Genomic DNA, 21,118 nt, shown 5'->3' with positions numbered 1-21,118 from the left:
TGTTACCACGGTTAACATCTTTATGAATTAGGCTCTCTTAATTCCCTGTGAGGTTAAAACAGGACCACATCATTGGCCTCCCAAACTCCCTACCTCCAGAGTTTGGGGACTTGGAACTGAGATGTTGTGTCTTATTCAAATATAAGCTTGTCATTCCCCTTGATGGGACAGCTTAACTGGGCCCAGGCTGGCCAGCATAGCAGCAGGGTGGTTCCAAGTGATACACTAAGTGAATGTGTGCTTCTCTCTCAGATCCCCTTCACAGGAGACCAGAAGAGGCTGTGTGTTCCCAGGGTTACCTTGTTAACCATAAGTTGTTTTCCTCAGGCAGCTCAGGAACCTCTGGCAGCTTCTTCCTAGTGGCTCAAATGTCGTTAGACCAGCCAAGTCGTATTTTGGGGATCAGGAGACTGGGGCACTAACAGCAGCAGTGTGGCCCTAGGGAAATATCTTTACTCATGTGAGCCTTAGTTTTCCCATCTGCCAAACAGAGATTATCAGATCTGTTTCACCTTCCTCACAGCGCTGGTTCAGAGAAGGAAAGGAATAAACACGTAGCTATTTAGTAAACTTAAATAAAACAATGTTGTGAAAAGGCAGGAGCCCTTGGCAAGATGAAAAGGGTTAAAGTTTCCCTAGAGTGGGAGGGGTGCCTTGATTTCTTAATGTCTCCAGCAAAGCCTAGAATTTTCTATCCACCCAGTGAGGAGAAAGACCGGTTTCCATACTACCCTCTCCTTAACCCAATTTTCTCCATACCTTCTGCCCTATCTGGGCCTTTTTGAATTAAGTAAAGCATAATAAAATTAATCAACATGTGTTTATTGATCACCTACTGTGTGCCCAGTACTCTTACAGATAGTCTGGGGGGATACAAAGAGCTCTAAGATAGGGTCTCTGACCTCCAAGAGTTTACAATGGACTTGTGAAATCAGATACACACACATGAAAATATAACTATCCATCAAAAATTGTGAATGATAAGCATTAAAGAAGAAATGAACACATTGAGGGTTGGAGGTGGGAGGGATAGGAAAGGGATGGAGTGGTCAGAGGAGGCTCACTGAGGGGGTGGTGCTGAACAAGCTCTCCCAGCATGAGGGAGGCTCGGCTCAGGGGAGAGGGCCCTCCAGCTAGGGAGAACAACTGAAACAGGCAAGAAGGAGGAACTATGGAAGGCAGGTTAGAGATCATGAATGGGCCCCTTTTGCTGGCTGTGAGGTTTTGGGAGGTATACTGGAGTTTGTCTGAGCTGGTCATGCTTAGACTGGTGTGTGGGAAAAATGGCTCTGGTTTGTTTATGACCCCCACCCACACTCCCAGGGAAAATGGAGCATTTTTCAGACCTTGGAGTTGGAACTCTCTGCCTGAGAACCATTCTCTACTCCCCCTACCTCAACTGAAATTCCAGGCAGCAGTTCAGCTGTCACTCAGATCAGGGACACAGCACTCTGGGTACGATCAGTCCATGCTGGAGCCCTTGGATGCCATCTAGCAACTCTGGAATGTCTAGTGAAAACAGAGTGGGGGGAGTATGAAGGGTGACAGGGGACCCAACTGGTGCTGTGGTCTTTCAGAGGCTCTGTAGTGCTCTGTGGGTAGACCCCAGGGGCCCAATTTCAGCCTTTAGGCTGATTTCCCACTAGGCCTAGAGACTCTCTGGGTAGCTGCCTCTCTCTGGCCCAGCAGAAGCACCCACTGGAGCCACCACATGCCCACCCTGCTTCTTAAATACAAAACTTCTTATTGTTTCTCGGACAGCATTATGGAGTGGCATCTTCCTCAGTACCCCACAGCTCCCACGTGGTCATCCCCCAGCTAAGGTCATCTCTAGAAAAACTAGTTTTGCCTTCCTAAGGAAACCATTTTGTAGTGCCCTTAGCCTTGTTGTTTTGTAGGAGGCCAGATCGGAAGGAGGCACGAGCTGCGGTGAAAGCCGGGGCTGCAGCTTCTGAGGCAGTTCCTCAGTGGAATCAGTCTGCTGCTGCCTGGAGCTTTCTACTTTATCGGCTTCGTACTTTCCTCTAGCGGGGGGCTAGATCCCCAACTCACAAGTAAGAAGAGATTCTGGGAAATGCCCTGGGCAGTGTTTCTGGTCTTTTTTGGTCTGTGGTGCCTTCCCACCCTCTCATCCTGTACTCAGTTGCTCTTTGTTCCCTCAGTCCCATGGGATGGCTTTATTTCAGTCCATGCACAAACCAGTCTGGACACTGTGGAGTCACAACAAGAGTGGGATAGGGGTTTCAGGGCCCATTACTGGCCAATCAGTTTTTTTGGAGGGAGTCTTGTGAAGTTGTCTAGAGTCAGGCTCATGAAAGCCACCATTCCACCTTCTCCTCCCATACCCTAGCGATGAGCTAAGAGCCAACCTCAGCCAGAGGGAAGGTCTTTGATCACAGAGAGTGTCAGTCCATGGGATGTGATTAGTAGGGCTTTGGATGAATTTCCAAGTAAACCAAAGGGCAGAGGAGAACCTCTGGGACTGGCTTAGGGTAGGGAGTTGGGGTTTGGAATTGAGGGTCGGGGACTCAGGGTAGGAAGTGTGGGGGGGTGGGTACCAAGATGAAGGAAACAGAAAGGCTGGTTTGGCAAACATCTTGACAATTCAACCTGCATGCTGTCACACCGGCTCCCATTTCTGCCTTTGCTTGATCCAGTGGCCAAAGTCAGTCTATCCTCAGCAGCACCTTCTGACATGATCCAGTGGCAATGTCCCTCACCTGTGGCCCTGGGCAGCTGTCCACTGGTTCTCACAGACCCTGCCACCCCCAAGCTCTGGCCCCTGCTTCTTCACACATACCCTGTCAGGCTATAGGAGTTAAACTCACTCTTCACTTTGGGTGGTTGGCCAGGCCTTGGAGAGCTCCTGGTAGCAAGAGGCTGGGCCTGGTAGGCATCGTAGTAGTTGGAGCGATTTCCCTGGGGTGGGCAGGAAAAGCAGAGGATGATTCCAGCCACAAGGGAGAACAGGGAGGAAATAATGCCCAAGTAAAGAGCCTCTCCAATCTCAAATTTCATGCTGTCAGGCACCAGTGGGGAGTAGAAGTCCCGCAGGATCCCATGAAGATTCCAGGCAACAGGGATGAAGCCCAGGAGGCCCCCAAGGATGAAGAACACTCCGCCCACTACTGCCAATCTGTCTTTGGCTCGGGAATCCTGGCAGAAGACTGTGCATCTCATGCCCACCACAGAGATAATGCAGGCCAACGAGGAGATGGCACTAGATGTCACCATCATGGCCTGGGCAGCCTGGATGTCAGCAGGCAGGCCTAGAAGGGTGCTGTAGATGTCACACTGGGTAATGCCTGTGCTGTGCGTGGCACACTCCATCCAGAGGCCTTTGGAGAAGCCGACAGCTGTCACAATGCTGGTACCGACATAAGAACTTGTTCGCCAGCTGGGAAGCAGCATGGCAACCAGGGTGCCCAATAGCCCCAGAAGGCCCAGGATGTAGCCTACAAGCTGGAGGCCAAGAGAGGCCATGGCAGACCTCTCAGTAGAAGTGTCTTCAGGGACTGCTCCCTTGTCTTCCGGCAGGTCTTCCTCCTTGGATCCCAGCCTCTAATCCCTCATTTCAGAAGGTCTCTGCCAGACTGGCTTCTCTCCTTCTTACAAGTGTCTGTGGGTGGCCACAAGCAGGCTCAAGAAGGCATCTAGAAGACCTAAAAAAAATCCATAAACCAGATTAAATATTGACCAGAAGCTTATGAGAAACCAGAAAATGCTGGATGCCTTTTGACCTTTGTTATCTTTAGAAATAACACATGAGAAAGAAAAAAAAAACTTTGAAAGTAGAGCCAAAATGTCATCGCCTCCTGCGTAGGTACATGCCTTAGATTGGCAGCCAGACAAAGCCATGGGCCACACAGGTGGCTACTTTCCGAGAAGGTAGTGATGGCAGTGGCAGTCATAGTGGTTGTGTTAACTGCAGGTCAGGCTATTAGCTGGCAGGGTTCTGTCGCCAAGGCCTGCTGTTTAACATATTGCCTGGCAACAGTACCACAGGGCCCCTCAATTACAGACAGAGGCCAAACTCCAGAAAACTGGATCAGGACGAACAGGTCCGAGGACATACCTTGGACTCCAGGTTCCTGGAAGCCTACTTGAATATCCAAGGGCCCAGAGAGCGGTGGTCTAGCCCTGCATCATCCTGCCTGTGGTGAAAATCTACTCTGGGGCAGGTTGGCGAGGGCAACAGTTTCCTATCTAGACTCTGAGAGTTCAGATCCACCCAGCCCTGCCCACATTCCCCTCTGCAGGCTAGCCTAAGGCCTTTTTATGTATAACACACCCAGATATTTCCTGTCTGCAATTGTAATAGATGCCCCCACCAGCCCTAGGCCTCTCAGGGAAGACTCTGGCACAAAGTTTGTTCCGGGGCCTGAAGGGAGCCCTGAAATTCCCTAGGCCATCTGCTAGGGTAACTGCAATGGGCAGAGGAAAGGGAAGCTGCCCTAGAATAGAGAGCTTTGTGAGAGAGGCATCCAAGCCAATCCTTCAGACTCACAGAGCTGTCCGGGATTTTGCACTGTCCAAGGAACCCCGCTACACATGCCCCCTTCTTGCTACGGTTCATGATATTAAGGGTCAAGAGCACATTCTTCTCCCCATCCTCTACAAGACCCCTACACATGCCCCCTTCTTGCTATGGTTCATGATATTAAGGGTCAAGACACATTCTTCTCCCCATCCTCTACAAGACCCTCCAAACCACTAATTTTTCAACCCACCACAATCTGGCTATTCCATCTTTTAGCCTTCAAGATTTCTCTTTCCCCTGTCATTTCTTAAAGTGTGAGTATTCCTCAGAAATCCATCCTTTTCTCAATGTTCTGTTTCTGAGCAAATGTATTCACCCCCATGACTTAATATCCGACCCACCCACTGGCACTCCCAAATCTGAATTTCCAGCATAAACCTGCCTCCTGCACTTCAAGACTGCCGGAGTAATCACCTATTTAAAATGTCTATTTGGAAATCTCACTGGCACCTCAAGTTTGACATGGCATCCCCGGCCCCATCACACCCCTCCCCAATGACCCCCTAAACACCTCTCCACTGGGTTCCCTGTACTCACCGAATGATGCCTCTAATCTTCCCCTTGCACCAGACCAAAATCCTGGGAGTGATTCTTGCCAGCTCTCTCACACTGATCCCTCGCCTTCGATGGTCACTGTCTGACCCACTTTACCTCTTGAATATACTCAGATCCATGGCACCCATCTCTTCATCGCTATAGCTGCTTTCCCAGTTCAGGGCTTCAGTATCCTCTCTCTATCCTTGGACTAGAGCGACAACTTCCTAACTGGTCTCATTTCCATTCTTGCCTCCTCCAATTCATTTCCCATGTTGTTGCTAAGGTGATCTTTCAACACATTAATCTGATCAAGTCTCTGCTCTACATAAAACATTCCTGTGGCTCCCCATCGGCTAGAGGATAAAGTCCAAACTTGTTTGTACTCTATGACCTGTCAAGCTTCATCTCTTGCTGTTCCCTTCCTCATACTCTGTGCTCTTGCTGAGCTACATTATTTTTAGTTCCTTAATCATGTCCTGTTGTCTTTTGTTTCCAAACCTGAGTGCAAACTCATCCTTTTATGCAAGATACCAGCATTCTTTTCTCTGTTTAGTGTCTTCTAATCCTTTAAGGCTCAACTCAGATAACTCTTACACTAGCCTGCACTGACTGCCCCTTCTTTATGTTCCTACAGTATCTCCATCATAGTAGTAATAATAATAATAGTGACACATACATAGTGTTTCCTGTGTGACCACAATAAGCATTTTATACATATTAACTCAATCATCATAACAATGGTTTGTAGTAGGAACTAAGAATCCCTATTGTATAGATGAGGAAACTAAAGTACAGGTAAGATGTACTGAGCTATATTGCAATAGCCTGTTTAAATGCTCATCCTTTCCCACTAGTTAGTGTGTGAGCTGCTTCAGGGCAAGGACTGTGTCTTATTCATCTTTGTATCTCAGGTACCTTGCACACTGCATTACCCAGAGCAGGTGTTCAAAACTGTCTTCTTAATGAGTACATGAAAGTGGTAAAGAGGTTTGAGGGACCATGAGATACGGACTTTCTAAAAGAGTCAACGATGCTCCAGTGAAGGGACTGGAGATACTCAATGTTGAGAAAGTAGATTGAGAGAGGGAATCACAAGAAGAAGGAAGGAAATGAAGAGAGAGAGACAGAAAGGGAAAGAAAAAAAAACAGAGACAGAAAGAGAGACAAACACAGAAAGACAGAATAAGAGTGAGAGACAGAGAAACAGACAGAGTTGCACCATTTTATATGTATGTACATTTGTTGAGTATTTTGTCTCTTCAATAAAATTCTAAACAATTTAAGGAAGGAAACCATATATTCAATTTCTGTTGGGCCTCTGCAGCATTGGGCACACGGTTGACAGTCAATAGTATTCATCGGTGATGGATATAACAATGCCAATATTGACGCAAAGCAGTGTGGAGCAGGAGCCAATAAACATTTGGTGGGAGGTGGGGAGGGAAAGCTAGTTTGAATCTCAGCTCTGTCACTTAGCACTGACACTGCGCAAGTCCTTTCCACGCGCTGGTTTTCTTATTGCTAAACTGGACCCAGTTCTACCTATCCTGATCATGACTACATCCCAGTGGGACCTTCAGGGCTGCTTAGGAGTCCTTCTATTTCTCCCTGGTGAGCATCTGCTGGGGACTACTTCAAATACATACAACTCATAATGAGATTCCTACCCTACCTCCTCCCTGTGTAGCTATCTCTCTATCCTCTTTGCAGCCAAGATTCTTTTTTTTTCACTTTTTATTTATTTATTTTTTAAAATTTTTTATTAAGGTATGATTGATATACACTCTTATGAGGGTTTCACATGAAAAAACAATGTGGTTACTACATTTACCCATATTATCAAGTCCCCACCCATACCCCAATGCCATCACTGTCCATCAGTGTAGTAAGATGCCACAGATTCACTAAGTGCCTTCTCTGTGCTACACTGTTTCCCCTTGACAATGATTCCTGAATCTGTATCTTGGCAACGATCCCTCTCCTGAACTCAAGAGTTGTATATTCAACTACATTTAGAATGATCCCCATCTGAATATTTTAATGGCACTTCAAACTCATCATTTGTAAAGCTGAAATCACCTACTCTCTTCTCTTTCCACTCCCAAACTATTCCTTACACGGTGTTCCCTACCTCAGTGGGATCATCGCTCATCCAACAACCCAAGCCAGCAATCCTTGATTCTAAACTCTTCTTGACATATGATCAGTTATGAAGTCGGATCAGATCTACCTTCAAAATATATCCTGAATGCATCCACTTCCTTCCACTCAACTACCTAAACTTTGGTTCAAACCATGCAAATATAATCTCTTTTCCATTTGGAAACTTCATAGGCACCTCAAATTGGTCACTTTAACTCCACTTCTGCCCTGCCCCTGCAATCAATTATCCATCCAGTAGTCAAGGACCTTTCTAAAAACGAAACCAAATCGTTAAGTACCACCCCACTGTTTTGCCAGCTTAAAAAACTTCAGGACCTCATCACTGCTTTCAGGATGAAGTGCAACCGCTCTGGCCCCGGAAACCAGGAAAACCCTCCATTGTCGGACTCCTGCTTTTCTTCGCAACCTTTCTCTCACCAGTACCCTCCAACATCATTGATTCTGCCATCCACCTGCTGCAAACCACTTCCCTACTTACTCCTCCTGAGTCAGGACTGACTCTGCTTTGCACTTCTATGTGTGTGCACAAAGGACCCAGCCACACCTGCACATGTGTACTTCTCTGAATATAACTTTCTGTCTGTCTCCAAGCCCTTAAGCATGCTATTCAACCATCCAACATTTTTTTCTGTGATTACTAGTCATCCTTAAGGACTCATCCTCTCCTTGAAACATTCCTTAGACCCTCTTCTCACCTGGGCTGGGTCAAATATTCTTCCTCTGTACTTCCTATCCATATCTGAGCTTTCAGTGAGTGTCAGTCAGCTACCGTGAGGTTTTCAGGGAGAAGACTCCCTGCCTCCCAGAGGAGCAGCTCCTGCTTCAGCCTTCCCGGGACGGTGGCAGAAGAGCTCAACTTGAGTTTTCCAAGGGAGTCAACAGTGTTCCCAAGAGGAAATCTTCTCAGAGTCAGTCATGACTCAGAAGTAGGAAAGTGGCTTGCATCAGAGGGATAGCAGCACCAAAAAAGTGCTTTCACTGAGGCTTGGAATCTCTAGAGAGTCTGACTTGGCATAGCTGAGCAGGAGGAAGAACAAGTTATTGCAGCTTTTACTCAATTGGAAGAAATGGCCTAACAGGGTCAGCTTTCAACCAGGGTCAGAAAGGCAGGGGTGGGCAAAATAGCAAGCAGCTGGGTGGTGGCTAGGCTAGATTCTGCTTTTGTTTGTGTGATGAGCAGTAGAGGGTCTAGAGAAAAAGTTCTGGCCTGAGAATCAAAAGACTAGCTTTTGGCCTCAGATCTGCCTGGAACCTGTTGAGGAAGTTCCCTAACTTCTCCAGGTCCTAGTTTGTTCACTGCCAAAGTTTTGAGTCTTCAATAAGGTAACGGGGACAGGAAGCCACTTTGACAAATAGAGGACTGAACAGCTGTTAAGAACAGCTTTAAAAGAAACTTTGTTCTTTGAGGGGTCCTCCTATAAGTCAAACTCTTGCTGCTTTGGAGAAATCAGAGAACCCTAAGCTGAATTTGCCTTCTGGTCTTGATACCAATACACTTCATGGCCCAAGGGCTGGGCAAGAAGGCTTCATTTAGGATGCTTACCTAATTTTCCTTAGGGGAAGGATTGGAATTTCATGAGAGGATTAGAAGGGTCAAGACTGACAGCAGATCCTGAATTAACCCCTTCTTGCCTAGATACTTGCTCTGCTAGTCCCCATTTCTTGCCCCAAGAGCCTGTGCATGGTACCCCTTCTTTGAAGGCACCCTTATAAGATTGAGTGGGATAAGATACATGGGGTTCTTAGACTAAAGGAAGGACGTGATGTGGCATCTGGGGGGTGATGGAGGCCACCACAGCCCTCTGTTTCTCCATCCCTTGATCCCACAGCCCCTCATTGGAATATGAGACACTTGGTCTCCTCTCTGCACCTCACCCCCAGCTGCTGAGGGCTTCTAGTAAGTGGCAAAGCCATTCCTTTGAAGGCCCACTTCTGGAAATTTGTCTTTGGAGCAGTTCACCTTTCCTTTTGCATCAGTTGATTGATGACAGCTAAGGAAATACAGCTAGATTGAGAGATTTTCTAATTGCTTTAAAATGAAGTTTGTTTTTGTCCTGATTGTCAAACTTTAGAATGCTAGAGAACATAGAAAGGCAGACTTGAGAGAACAGACATCACCTACAACCTCTGAAGCTATAAGGGGGGGTAATGTTTTGGTTCCAACTCCATTGTCAAAGAGGACACTTGAAGAGAATAATGCCTCAGTCCAAAGGGCGAACTTCTTTTTTTATTGAGATTTAATTGACATGTGATGTTGCGTTTATTTCAGGTGTACAGTGCAATGATTAGACATATGTATATGTAGCAAAATGATCCCCACAATAAGTTTATTTAACATCTGTGGGTAAAATCGCAGTATTTCCAGAATCTCTCACCTGGCCTTAGTGCATCTCTATATCAATAGGTGTTTCCAAGGTGTAGAGAGAAATAGTCTATCACCATATCAATAGGTAATTACAAGGGCAAGCCAGGATATATCTGGACTAGAGAGGTTGGATGGGGCCCCTTTTTCTGCAGCTGAGTTGTGAGAGACATGGGAGAGCAGAAGTGGATGACTGCTCGAAGGCAATAAATGAGTTTCTCCTGCTTTACTTCTCCCTTTGACTGATTTCAGTTTCAAAGGTATTTTGCCCTGGGATTTTTCCCCGGAGTTACATCTGGCAGTAGTTGGCAGGACTTCTGAACCCAAAATCTGTCTACATGGGTGCGACCCATGGGCAGGCTGCCTCTAGAGATGGTGGGGAGATGCCCAGAACCCCCCCTGTGGATGGTGGGGAGGCCCCACTGGATGCAGCAGTAGTGGATTTGGCTTCACTCAGTAGCCCCCTATCTGTGGGGCTTCCAACTGGGGAGCCCCTAGTGGGGAATTGGTCTAGGGTAAAGCACCTCCTAGACAATTTGGGAAGGGTGGGCACACTGGAAGCTGTGGAATTAGCCCTCCGTGAGATAGAACTGCTTACAGGCCCTGAGTGGCCATGAAGCAGCCAGGATTGTGGGATGCCTTCTCCTCAAGATAGTGGAAAGGGTTATCAAGGGAGGAGAGAGACAGAGACTTTGGCAGGAGAGAGACACGCTTCAGCATCACTTGGAGGAGCTGGGGGATGCCCTATGGGATACCCTTAAGAAAGATATTTATTGAGCAGACAGTCGTGTTCCTGGAAGATACATTAGCAGCAGCCAGGGAGGAGACATCAGGAGAATCTGTGTTACAAGAGGCCGTGGTGGAGGGGGAGGAAAGAGCAGTGCCTTCAGCCCTAGAGATGGTAAAGGAGATCTCGGGAGAGGATGAGGGCATGTGGCTGAGGGCCAATCTGTTGCAAAGGCCACCAGCTGACGCACCAGCCTCTCCTCTATTAAGGGCCCGCCCAGTTTTAATTAAGAAAGTAAAAGCACACAACCAAGGAATCCTCAGGGGGGGGAGGAGCTGCCCACTCCCCAAGTTGTGGCGCACTCGGTGCTCTGCCCCCTATACACAGGATGAGCTGGTGGACATGAGCATCTGGTTTCGGCAGAAGCCGTTGGAACCTCTGCCTACATGGCTTTTCCGTCTCTGGAATACCGGGGTGGAAAACATTGTTACCGTGGATTCTGAAATGGGTAGACTGGCTTCCCTGATGACTCACCCTTCCCTCTGGCAGTGGTTGCAAAGTGCCTGTCACACCTGAGGGAATCAGGCACTTCTGGATTGGCTGACAGCAGCCATCAGGGCAGTTTGGCCTAATCAGGGTGGTTTACCATACTTACCCACTATCTGGAAAATGTATGCAGAGCTCCAGCAGGTGTTATAGGAGCTGGGAATGAAAAATATTATCTATAATATAGACCCTCAAGGCTCAGATGAGGAGTTATTCACCACAGGAATGAGAAATCTGGTGCTCCATACAGCTCCCCCATCTCTCTTTGGATCCCTAGTAACTATTCTTGCTCCCACCTAGGGCAACCCATAAGTGAGGCTACTTGTACTTCAGTAGATCTGGGGGAGGTTGAAACAATAAGAACATGGAAGAAAGTATGGGCTACAATCGAAAGGAGAGGTGCGAAGGGCCCTGTGAAGGTCTCAAGGACCCAGATGTGGGTTGATTTGATAAAGGCTGGGAGAGTGAAAGAAAAACTTCATGGGCAGCACTATAGGATCTTGTTAGAAATTTGGCACCTGGTTTGTCTATAAAGTTCTTGGGGGTTGTCTGGTTGGGTAAAACTAAAGTTATCCCAGAAACAGTCATAGACAAGTTCCAGGGTTTCCCTATCCCTACCACTGTGGCAGTATTACGAGAGTTTTTGGGTCTTTTGGGATACTGGAGAGTGTTTATCCCATAAGCGGCACCAATTCGGAAGCCCTTATACTTGTTGGTATGAAAGGGCATCAGGTGGGACTGGGATGAAACATGTGCAGCTGCTTTTACTGATGCTAAGTGAGCAGCCAAGGCCCTACAGACCTCGAGTGTAATGGACCCATCAAGGCCCTAGATGTTCAGGTAACTAAAGATGGTTACGGATCAGGTCCTTGGCAGTGGCTTGAACAGACATGCCAACCTTTTGGATTCTGATCACAGCTCTGAAAAGGAGCAGCATTCCAGTACACCTTGATAGAGAAGCAACTGGCTGCTGTGTACCACACCTTGCTGGCTATGGAGCCCATCACCAGAACAGCTCCGACCAAGGTAATAACCTCCTATCTCATCACGGGGTGGGTGTAAGACTGGACCCAAAGACCATGGAGTGGTGTGGCACAGATGCTTACACTGGCCAAATGGGGTTCATATTTACAGCAGGGTAGTGCCCTCTCTACTAGCCCCCTAAGTGGAGAACTCCAGTGCTTAATGGGGCCAGTGACCTATACCAGTGGGAAGTAGGAAGAACTTGCTTTGGAGCCACTGGTAGCTGAGAGTCCTTATCAGGATGGAAAAGCCCCTATACCCAAAGATGCTTGGTATACAGATGGCTCCAGTTGTGGGCAGCCCCCAAAGTGGAGGGCTGTGGCTTTCCATCCTAAGACCGAGACAATATGAACAGATGACAGAGGAGAGGGGGAGAGCAGTCAGTGGGCTGAGTTGCCGGCAGTATGGCTCATGATCAGCCAGGAGCCCTCCCCTATAACTTTTGCACTGAAAACTGGGCCATCTCTCGGGGCTTGACCCTGTGGCTACCGACATGGTACCATGCCAACTAGATGGTTGGTCACTGACCCCTCTGGGGGCAAGAGTTGTGGCAAGACCTATGGGCCTCTTGTCAGACTTATCAGGTGGCAGTTAGACTATATTGGGCCTCTGCCCATATCAAAAGGACATCACCATGCCATAACTTGTGTAGACAGAGCTACTGGCCTGTTGGTTGCTTTTCCTGCACATCATGCAGATCAGCAAACCACCAAAAGGGGCCTAGAGTGTCTCTTTGCAGTCCCTGGCCGGCCACAGGTGATTTAGAATGATCAAAGCACCCACTTTACTGGACATGTGTTACAAGAATGGGTGTAGCAATTAGGAATAAAGTGAAAGTTTCATGTACTATATAACTCTACCAAGGCAGGCATGATAGAGAGCTAGAATGGTTTGTTGAAATCCAGCCCCAAGTCGGACACCAACAGTCTACAGGGCTGGTCAGTTCGTTTATGGACAGTGCTATGGTGCTTGAATGGGAAGCTGTGAAAAGGAGCCTTGAGCCCTGTGGATATGCTAACACATGTTGCTGCATCTCCTATACAAATGCATGTGCAAACCAAAGAGGAGTTATTAAAGCCAGGATATGGCCAGCAGAGCAACATCCTGCTGCCAACCCCTACTGCATTACACCCTGGAGACACTGTTGAGTGCAAGTGGCCCTGGGCATTTCGACACATGGATCAGCAATGGCTGGCCCTGCTGGCTCCTTGAGGAAAAAGCCTAGAAGCTGGCCTCCTGTGTATTCTTGGAGTAACAGCAGAGTGGCTCCCAAGATCACAGTAGTGTACCCAAAACATCTGGGAGGTAAGAGCATCTTATGGGGAAGTTCTGTTTTATCTTTATGGCCAGTGCATGTACCCCCCATAGCCCCATATATTGACCCATCTGTAACTTCCACAAGGAGGGAAGGGGGTGAAAGTCTGGCATACTAGACCAGGATGAGAACTGATTCCTGCCACTGTCCTATAACAAGACCACTCTGTTGCATGCATCCTACCTGATGGACAAGATTTGCCTATGCTGGTGTCATTAAAACATGTATCTTATCGCCCTTAAGGTTATTTTTTTCTATAGTCCCTGTGGCCTGGATGTGCCCCCTGGCCGCAGCTGCCACGTGATGATTGCTCTGAATTCCCTACCTGTTCAGCTACTGACCACCTGTGGAATGGGCAAGCTATGGACTTAATCTGCATAAGAATTTGAACCCAGCTGAATCCTGTGGCTTGAGGATTATCATGATGTTATTGCTGTTGCTATTGTATGTTATTAGTCTGGTTACAGTGCTCCAGTTTCCTCACACAGGGGCCACTGTGGAAGACAGAAAATGTGTAGATTGTGAGGTAAGATTTCTGGAGAGGTGGGTTGTGGGTAAAATTGCAGTATTTCCAGAATCTCTCACCTGGCCTTAGTGCATCTCCATATCAATAGGTGTTTCCAAGGTGTAGAGAGAAGTAGTCCATCTCTATATCAATAGGTAATTAAAAGGGTGAGCCAGGGCATATCTGAACCTGAAAGGTTGGATGGGGCCCCTTTTTCTGCAGTCATGTCGTGAGTGACACAGGAGAGCAGAAGTAGACGACTGCTTGTAAGCAATAAATGGGTTTTTCTGACTTTATTTGTCCCTTTGACTGATTTTGGTTTCAAAGGTATTTTGCTCTGGGATTTTCCCCCAGAGTTACAACATCCATCATCACATACAGTTACAATACTTTTTTTATTTTCTTGTGATGAGAATTTTAAGATCTGCTCTCTAAGCAACTTTCAAATATGCAATACAGTGTTGTTAACTATGGTCACCATGCTGTACATTATATACCCAGGATTTATTTATATTATAACTGGAAGTTTGTACCTTTTGATCCCATTCACCCATTTTACTCACCGTCCACCTCCCACTCCTGCCATGCCTGGGGCAACCACTAATCTCTTCTCTGTATCTACGAGCTGTTTTTTTTAGATTCCACATATAAATAGGATCATACAGTATTTGAGCTTATCTGCTTGACTTACTTCACTTAGTATAATGCCCTCAAGGTCCTTCCTTCCATGTTATCCCCAATAGCAGGGTTTACTTCAAAGAAGGAATTTCGAATGGCAGACTTGCAGATCAGTGGGAGAGAGTTATTTAAAGGCTTTCAGGGCAGACTTTAGGACTTTCCTCAGAAAACCACCTTCTGCTGACTCCCAGAGGCTTCACGCTGAGGAAGGCCGTGGAGCTGGCTGTGAGGGAGCCCCCTTCCAGTCCTCCTCCACACCCCACATTAGGCTGAAGGGTAAACTGCAGCTCCTTTCCTCCCATCCTTTTATCTCAGTCCTTTTGCCCTCAAAAGCTCCACTCAGAAATTATTATGTGACTTGTAGAGTGCTTCCTCTGACCCTGTAGTTTCAAAGACTGGAAACTTTGTGGTAGCCTTGAGGAAACAAATACCAACCCAAGTACCACTTGAATTTTTCCTCCCATGCTGTTCCCTCAGAAGCCCACGGTGGCCCAGCCTGGGTGCAGCATGGGCCAAACTGACAGCAACCAGGAAACAAGAACTCACAAGTGAATTTAAAAAGGGATAAAATTAATCAGAATTGAGACACTTACGAAGCAGTTCTTTTGTAGAGCCTTGGAGACGTGTGGCCCTGGAGAGGAAAGAAGGGATCCTGAAGGAGGGGAGCAAGGTGCAAGGGGCCCCAGGCTGAGGTGATAAAGGATTTCTAATTGTTAATCACAGCTTTGCAAAATCCATCTGTAAATCTCAGACTTGGATTGGAGACTTATTACAAATCAGAATTAAACCCCTGGAGGCTGTGGAAGATTGAGGTACTTAAAAAAAGTTTGGTAAGTTTTGTGTTTTTCCTGTCAAAAACTCCAGCTGGGCTTTTGTGTGGTGACCTCTGTGAGCCCAGGAGAGGCCTTGGGGAAAAGGGGTTTGGTCCAAGGAGGAATTTGGAACATTCCAGCTTTGACAGGGGAGAAGAGGGGGCTCTGTTATGCCCATTAGGTGTCCCTGGCTAGGCGCCCTGAGGCCCAGCGGGAAGTAAGCCTTATAAACAGCCTCTGAGAGCTAGTGCCCAAGCAGCTCTGCATGGCCTATAGGCCCGCAGACTCCACCCAGTTTTATTCTCCAGGAGGCCCCCAGACCTAAGATCAACCTCAAGGTGCAAGAGCAAACGTGTACTGTAGGTTCAGACTCTGGCGGGTTCAAAGAGCAAGTCTCTACAAGGTGGGAATGAGGCTGCCCTGATAGATGCAGACCTCGCCTCTGTACTGCGCACAATACCATACTCTATGTCATTTGAGTCTCTTAAAAGTTCTGTAGAGTGGAGTCAGCAATTGGGTCTCCTCTCCATATGGGGCAAAAAAAGTTTTCCTGGTTTTTTTTTCTGGTTAGAAACATACTAGAACCTCTCACAAAGAATTCGTAAAATAAAGTATGAAGAAGAAAATAGAGGTCCTCATCATACCAACAGCAAGAGGTATAATGTTAGTCATCATTAACACTTTGATGTACTATAGAAGACACAAATGAAATTTGTTTTACAAAATCATGTCACATTATATGTTACAATTCTATAACCTCTCATTTCTAAATAATGTAGTGATATGACATTGACACGGCCCATTGACATGGCCCTATCTTTGCGTCAATTATAAAACAGATCTGCATCATTCTCTTATGGCTGCATTACATTCTATCATTTAGAAATATAATTTACTTAAACCTTTTAACTCTTAGTCATTTTTTCACTATTATAAACTTTTATCTTTTCACATAATACTAACAAATTCCTAGGAATAGAATTGCTAGGTCAAAGAGTATGAATGCTTTAAAGGGTAATAAAACACATTATGAATGTACGGCAGCTACTGGCATTTCTAGATGAGAAAGCCTAGGCCCACTAAGATGAAATGACTGAATTACCCAGCATTCTAAGTTGAGCAGTAATAGTTAGACCTGTAATCTGGGTAGATGTCATAAACTTTCCTGTGTACCGCATGGACTCCCTCTCACCAATTCCTATGTAAAAATGATAAGGCCTATTCATTGAACACTTTTTAGGTGTCAGGCACTGTGCTGAGGGTTTTCATACACGTTGTCTCACTGAACTACTGGCTTGGGCACCAAACCTGGCCAGCCCTAGAGGTTGGCTCTTAACCATTATGCTATACTCCACTTTTGAAGTACAGCTGGCCCTTGAACAACACAGGTTTGAACTGCAAAAATATACTGGAAAAATTTTTGGAGATCTGCAACAATTTGAGCATTTTCCTTTCTCTAGCCTACTTTAAGATACAGTATATAGTCCATATAACATACAGAATATGTGTTAATAGACTGTTTACGTTATCAGTAAGGCTTCCAGTCAACAATAGGCTATTAGTAATTAAGTTCTGGGGAGTCAAAAGTTACACACCATGGAGACTATTGAGAATTAGCCTTGGGGTTGATTAATGATTGTGCATTGAGTCCCCTATACAGAATTTTATTGTTGTTAACAACCATTTGATCAATAAATATGAGAGATGCCCTCTCAATAAATAAATTAATTAATTAACTAAAAAAATGAAAAGTTACACACCAGTTTTCGTCTGCCTGGGGGTTGGGGCATGTTGTTCAAGAGTCAAGTATAATATCAAAACAAACTGTCAGATATGTTTCCTAGTATGAATTCAGTGAAGCAAATCAGATATAAACCTTCCCAAGGTGGCCCATAATGTCTGGCAGGTGCAAATGGGGTACTGACACCCACCCCCCGCAGTGCTCCCGAGCAAGGGTCTCTCCAGGGTGCTACCCCTTGGCAGTCTGGGACAGGCTAAAAGGGCAGCCATGAAAGTAAGCAGGACTAAAGGGGTGGGAGGGATAGCGCACTAATCTTCTAACTAGCTGGGTGATCCAGGGCAAGTCTTCACATCTTCTTTCTCCAGGCTTCACCCAGCTGACTTTCCAAGGCTGGTCTAATAAATGTGAAAGCATTTTGATAAGTAGAAATGCTGGTTGAATGCAAGATAGAATTTGTAGTAGAGGGGCACCTAATCAGCTCACAGTGACTCTGTGCAATTGAGGATAGAAAAAGCAGAATCTTAAGGGCAGGTGCCAGGGCGGATGAGGGCATTGTGTTGGCAGGATGTGGTTACCAGATTGGCAGTCACTCAAAGACTAGGTTCTAACGCTGCATTTCCTACAGGTCGGCCCTGTCAGATCCTGGTGGAAACATGCCAACCACTACGCCTCCTCAGTGGGGAGCCTGGGAGGCTCCTTAGTAATCTGCTAAGACCCCTGCTGAGATCCAGAGTGCCTAGATAGGTGTGAGAATGAAGATGGGGTCTGAGAGAAGAGCAGAAAGAATAACAGTCTGAGAAAAGCAGAATCTGGTTAAGGAGAAGAGTGAAGAGTGAGAGAATAAGGGAGGCAAGTGAGGGTCTGGGAAGAGATAGGTTAGGGAAGAAAGCAGAAGAGGTAGGAGGGTGTCTCTGAAGAAGAAAATCTAAGGGATGTCTGTATAAAGCTAGGTCTTGAGGGAGAGATGGTGTTATGAAAAGAGGAGTCTAGGGAGAGCTAAGAGAGATTCTGGGGCAAAGGGGCAGGAATGATAGGGCTACGGGAGAAGGAGTTAGGGCAGAGAGAGGATTAGAGACAGTCCATCACCTCCATTCCACAAAACCAAGTTCTCATTAAGGTTACTGATGACCCCCATGTCACCAAATCCAGGGAATGCTTTCAAGTTCTTAACTCCATTGGCCTCCATGCAACATTCAGCGCTCCCAATAACTTTGCCCTTCCTGAAATGTTTTCTTCTCTTGGCCTCTGTGATGCAACTCTCTCCTGCTGTTCCTCCTATCTCTCTTCTTCATTGACTTCTCCTCCTCTGCTCCATCCTTAAACATAGGTGTTTCTCAGGAGCCATACCTAGGTCTTCCCTTCTCACTCTTCATTCCCACTCTTGGAAGTCTCATTTATTCCTCAAGCTTTCAATTATCCAGTATAATCTGATACCTTCCAAATTGCCATTTTCAGCGCAGACTTCTCCTCTGAACCTGCATTTTGATAGCTTAAAAGCGTCTCAAACTCAGTGTGTGCAAGGCTGTATCCTTGATTCCCTTTGAACTAAAACTAATCCTCCTTCAGTCTTCTCCATTTGAGAAGCCAGTTATTTAAGTCAGAAACCTCAGAGTCAGACTTAATTTCATTATTTTCTCTTCCTGTGACCCTCCACACCTGACCTCATCTGATTTGAAAATCCCCTCAATCTGCCCTCCAGCATATGGCTCTTTCATCCATCTATTGCTGTCCCACGTAAAAATTATACCTCTATTACCATCGTCTCCCAAATTTGTGGTCTTAAGACCACTTTACACTTTACAAAATTACTTAGGGGAGTATAACAACGAAGCAAAACTGAAGGAACAAAACAGCAGCAGACTCACAAACTCCAGACAGGACTAGTGGTTACCAAAGGGGAGGGGTGGGGGAGGCTGGGTGGGGAGGGAGGAAGAAGGAGATGGAGGAGCATTATGATTGGCACACATGGTGTGTGTGGGATGGCAGGGAAGACAGAGTAGCACAGAGAAGACAAGTAGTGACTCTGTGGCATCTTACTACACTGATGGACAGTGACTGCAGTGGGGTATGGGGGCAACTTGATAATATGGGTGAATGTAGTAACCACATTATTTTTCATATGAAACCTTCATAAGAATGTATATCAATGATACCTTAATAAATTAAAAAAATTACTTAGGAAACAACCCAATGTTCTTCAACTAGTGAATGGATAAACACATGCTGGCATATCTGTACCACGGAACACTACTCCGCAATAAAAAGGAATGCACTACTGATACAGGCAACGACATGGATGAAGTTCAAAAGTATTATGCTGAGTGAAATAAGCCAGACACAAAAGGCTGGTAACTGTTTCATTCCACTTATATGACATTTTTGAAATGACAAAAGTGTGGGGATGGAGAACAGATTAGGGCGTGCCAGAGGTGGGGGTGGGGGAAGGGTTTGGCTACAATGATGTGGCACAAGGAATTATTTTGGGTGCTGGAACTGTCATAACTCTATTGCATCTGTCAAAATTCATGGTACTCTACAAAAGAATGAATTTTATGTGTCCTTCCACATTTTGTCACACAGAATATTAAAGTGACTAGTATATATATTTAAAAATAAATAAATAAAAGTTGTTGGTTAAAAAATTATTGAAGGCTCCAGAAGGCTTGCATTTTTATGGGCTATGTCTATTGATATTTAGCATGTTAGAAATTAAAACTGATAAATTTTGAAACTATTTACTTTTTAATTTACAACCACAATGATAAATCCACTGCATGTTATAATAAGCAACATATAATTATGAAAAACAACTATTTTCCAAAACAAAAAAATTAGCAAGAAAAGTAGTATTGTATTACACATTTGCAAATCTCTTTATCTGCCTGAATAAAAAGGCAGCTGGATTTTCATATCTTCTCTTATTATTCAATCTGTTACAATATGTTATTTTAGTCAAAGCATGTGAAGAAAACCCAGCCTGACAAAGATATGTAGTTAGAGAAGGGGGTTATTAATAGATTTTTAGGCAGATTTCTAAGAACGACCCCCTGTGTATCAATTCCCTCCCCTTTGAGTGTGGATGTTTCTGATGTTTATCACTCGTGTGATTCTGTTAGTTTTTCGCAGAGAGAAATTATCCAGGTGGGCCTAACCTAATCAGCTGAGTCCTTTTAAAGCAGTGCTTTTTCTGGCTAGTGGCAGAAAGGGAAGTCAGAGAGATTTGAAGTGTGGGAAGTACTGGATGAGCCATTGGTGTTTTGAAAGTGGAAGGGGCCACATGAGGAGGAATGTAAGGAGCCTCAAGGAGCAGAGAGTGGCCTTTGGATGACAGCCAGCAAAGCAACAGGGAACTCAGACCTACACCCTGAAGGAAATGGAGTTTTCTAACATTCTGAGTGAGCTTGGAAGTGAATTTTTTCCCTCAGAGCTTCCAGATAAGAGCCAGCCCAGCCCACAAGTTGACTTCACCCTTGTGAGACCCTAAGCAGAGAACTCAGGTGAACCCACTTGGACTTCTGACCTGTGGAACTGTGAAATAATAAATGGGTGTTTGTATTAAGTTGTTAAGTGTGTGGTAATTTGTTATAGCAGCAATAGAAAACTAATATATTGTGGATATTCTTCTTTGATACTACAAGTAAACTTAACAAGTGGTAGTTTCTTGATGTTTACTTGCAATGTTGAATGTGAAACCCTATCAGTGAACCTTTTGTACTCTGTTACATTAAAATCCATTGGTGTATCTTGCACTTTGAATAGATCTATTATCAGTGCTTGATTTTGTAACATTATGCATTAGTCATTTGGAAAATATTGGCCCATACAGTTACATAGATCTTCCAATTGTTGACTCATTTCATGATTATACAATACAAAAACCTGCATTCATTAATATCACTATTAATATTACCAGAAATGTCTTTAGGGTATTGAGAAATTCTCAAGCTACAGTGGCAGATACAGGTTTTCCAAAACCCTGTTTTGTACTTGACAGCTTACATTTTATCACTGACAACAAATACTATCAGTTTTTGAGGTGACAGGATCACTTTATTCATTTTCAACAGAATGCTGGCCAAATACCCACTTTTGAATAACCATTGAATTTGTCTGTCAATTGTTCTTTCAAGTAAAAAGAAAGTATTCCATGAAAAACTGGCTACCTCAGC

At 45.4% G+C, this 21,118-nt stretch overlaps 1 protein-coding gene across 3 annotated transcripts in view; it reads right to left on the bottom strand.

Moving 5' to 3' along the window:
* Window positions 1–801: 801 nt before the first annotated feature.
* Window positions 802–21,118, bottom strand: part of CLDN2 (claudin 2) — a 33,092-nt gene continuing 12,775 nt past the window's right edge. The window contains exons 1-2 of one of the 3 annotated variants that reach the window (XM_017653640.3): window positions 5,078–5,416; window positions 802–3,662 (exon numbers count right to left, since the gene is read on the bottom strand). In XM_017653640.3, the coding sequence (XP_017509129.1) occupies window positions 2,791–3,483 (693 nt within the window). In that variant the 5' untranslated portion in view covers window positions 3,484–3,662; window positions 5,078–5,416 and the 3' untranslated portion in view covers window positions 802–2,790. Of the gene's footprint in view, window positions 3,663–4,075; window positions 4,200–5,077; window positions 5,417–21,118 lie in introns of those variants that run through there. The other 2 variants (XM_036991436.2, XM_017653641.3) reach the window with 2 other exon arrangements.

This window comes from Manis javanica, chromosome X, assembly GCF_040802235.1.
Source record: "Manis javanica isolate MJ-LG chromosome X, MJ_LKY, whole genome shotgun sequence".
Classification (NCBI taxonomy): Eukaryota; Metazoa; Chordata; class Mammalia; order Pholidota; family Manidae; genus Manis; species Manis javanica.
Note: the sequence above shows the minus strand (reverse complement) of the source record. Positions and strands in the feature narration are given on the sequence as shown.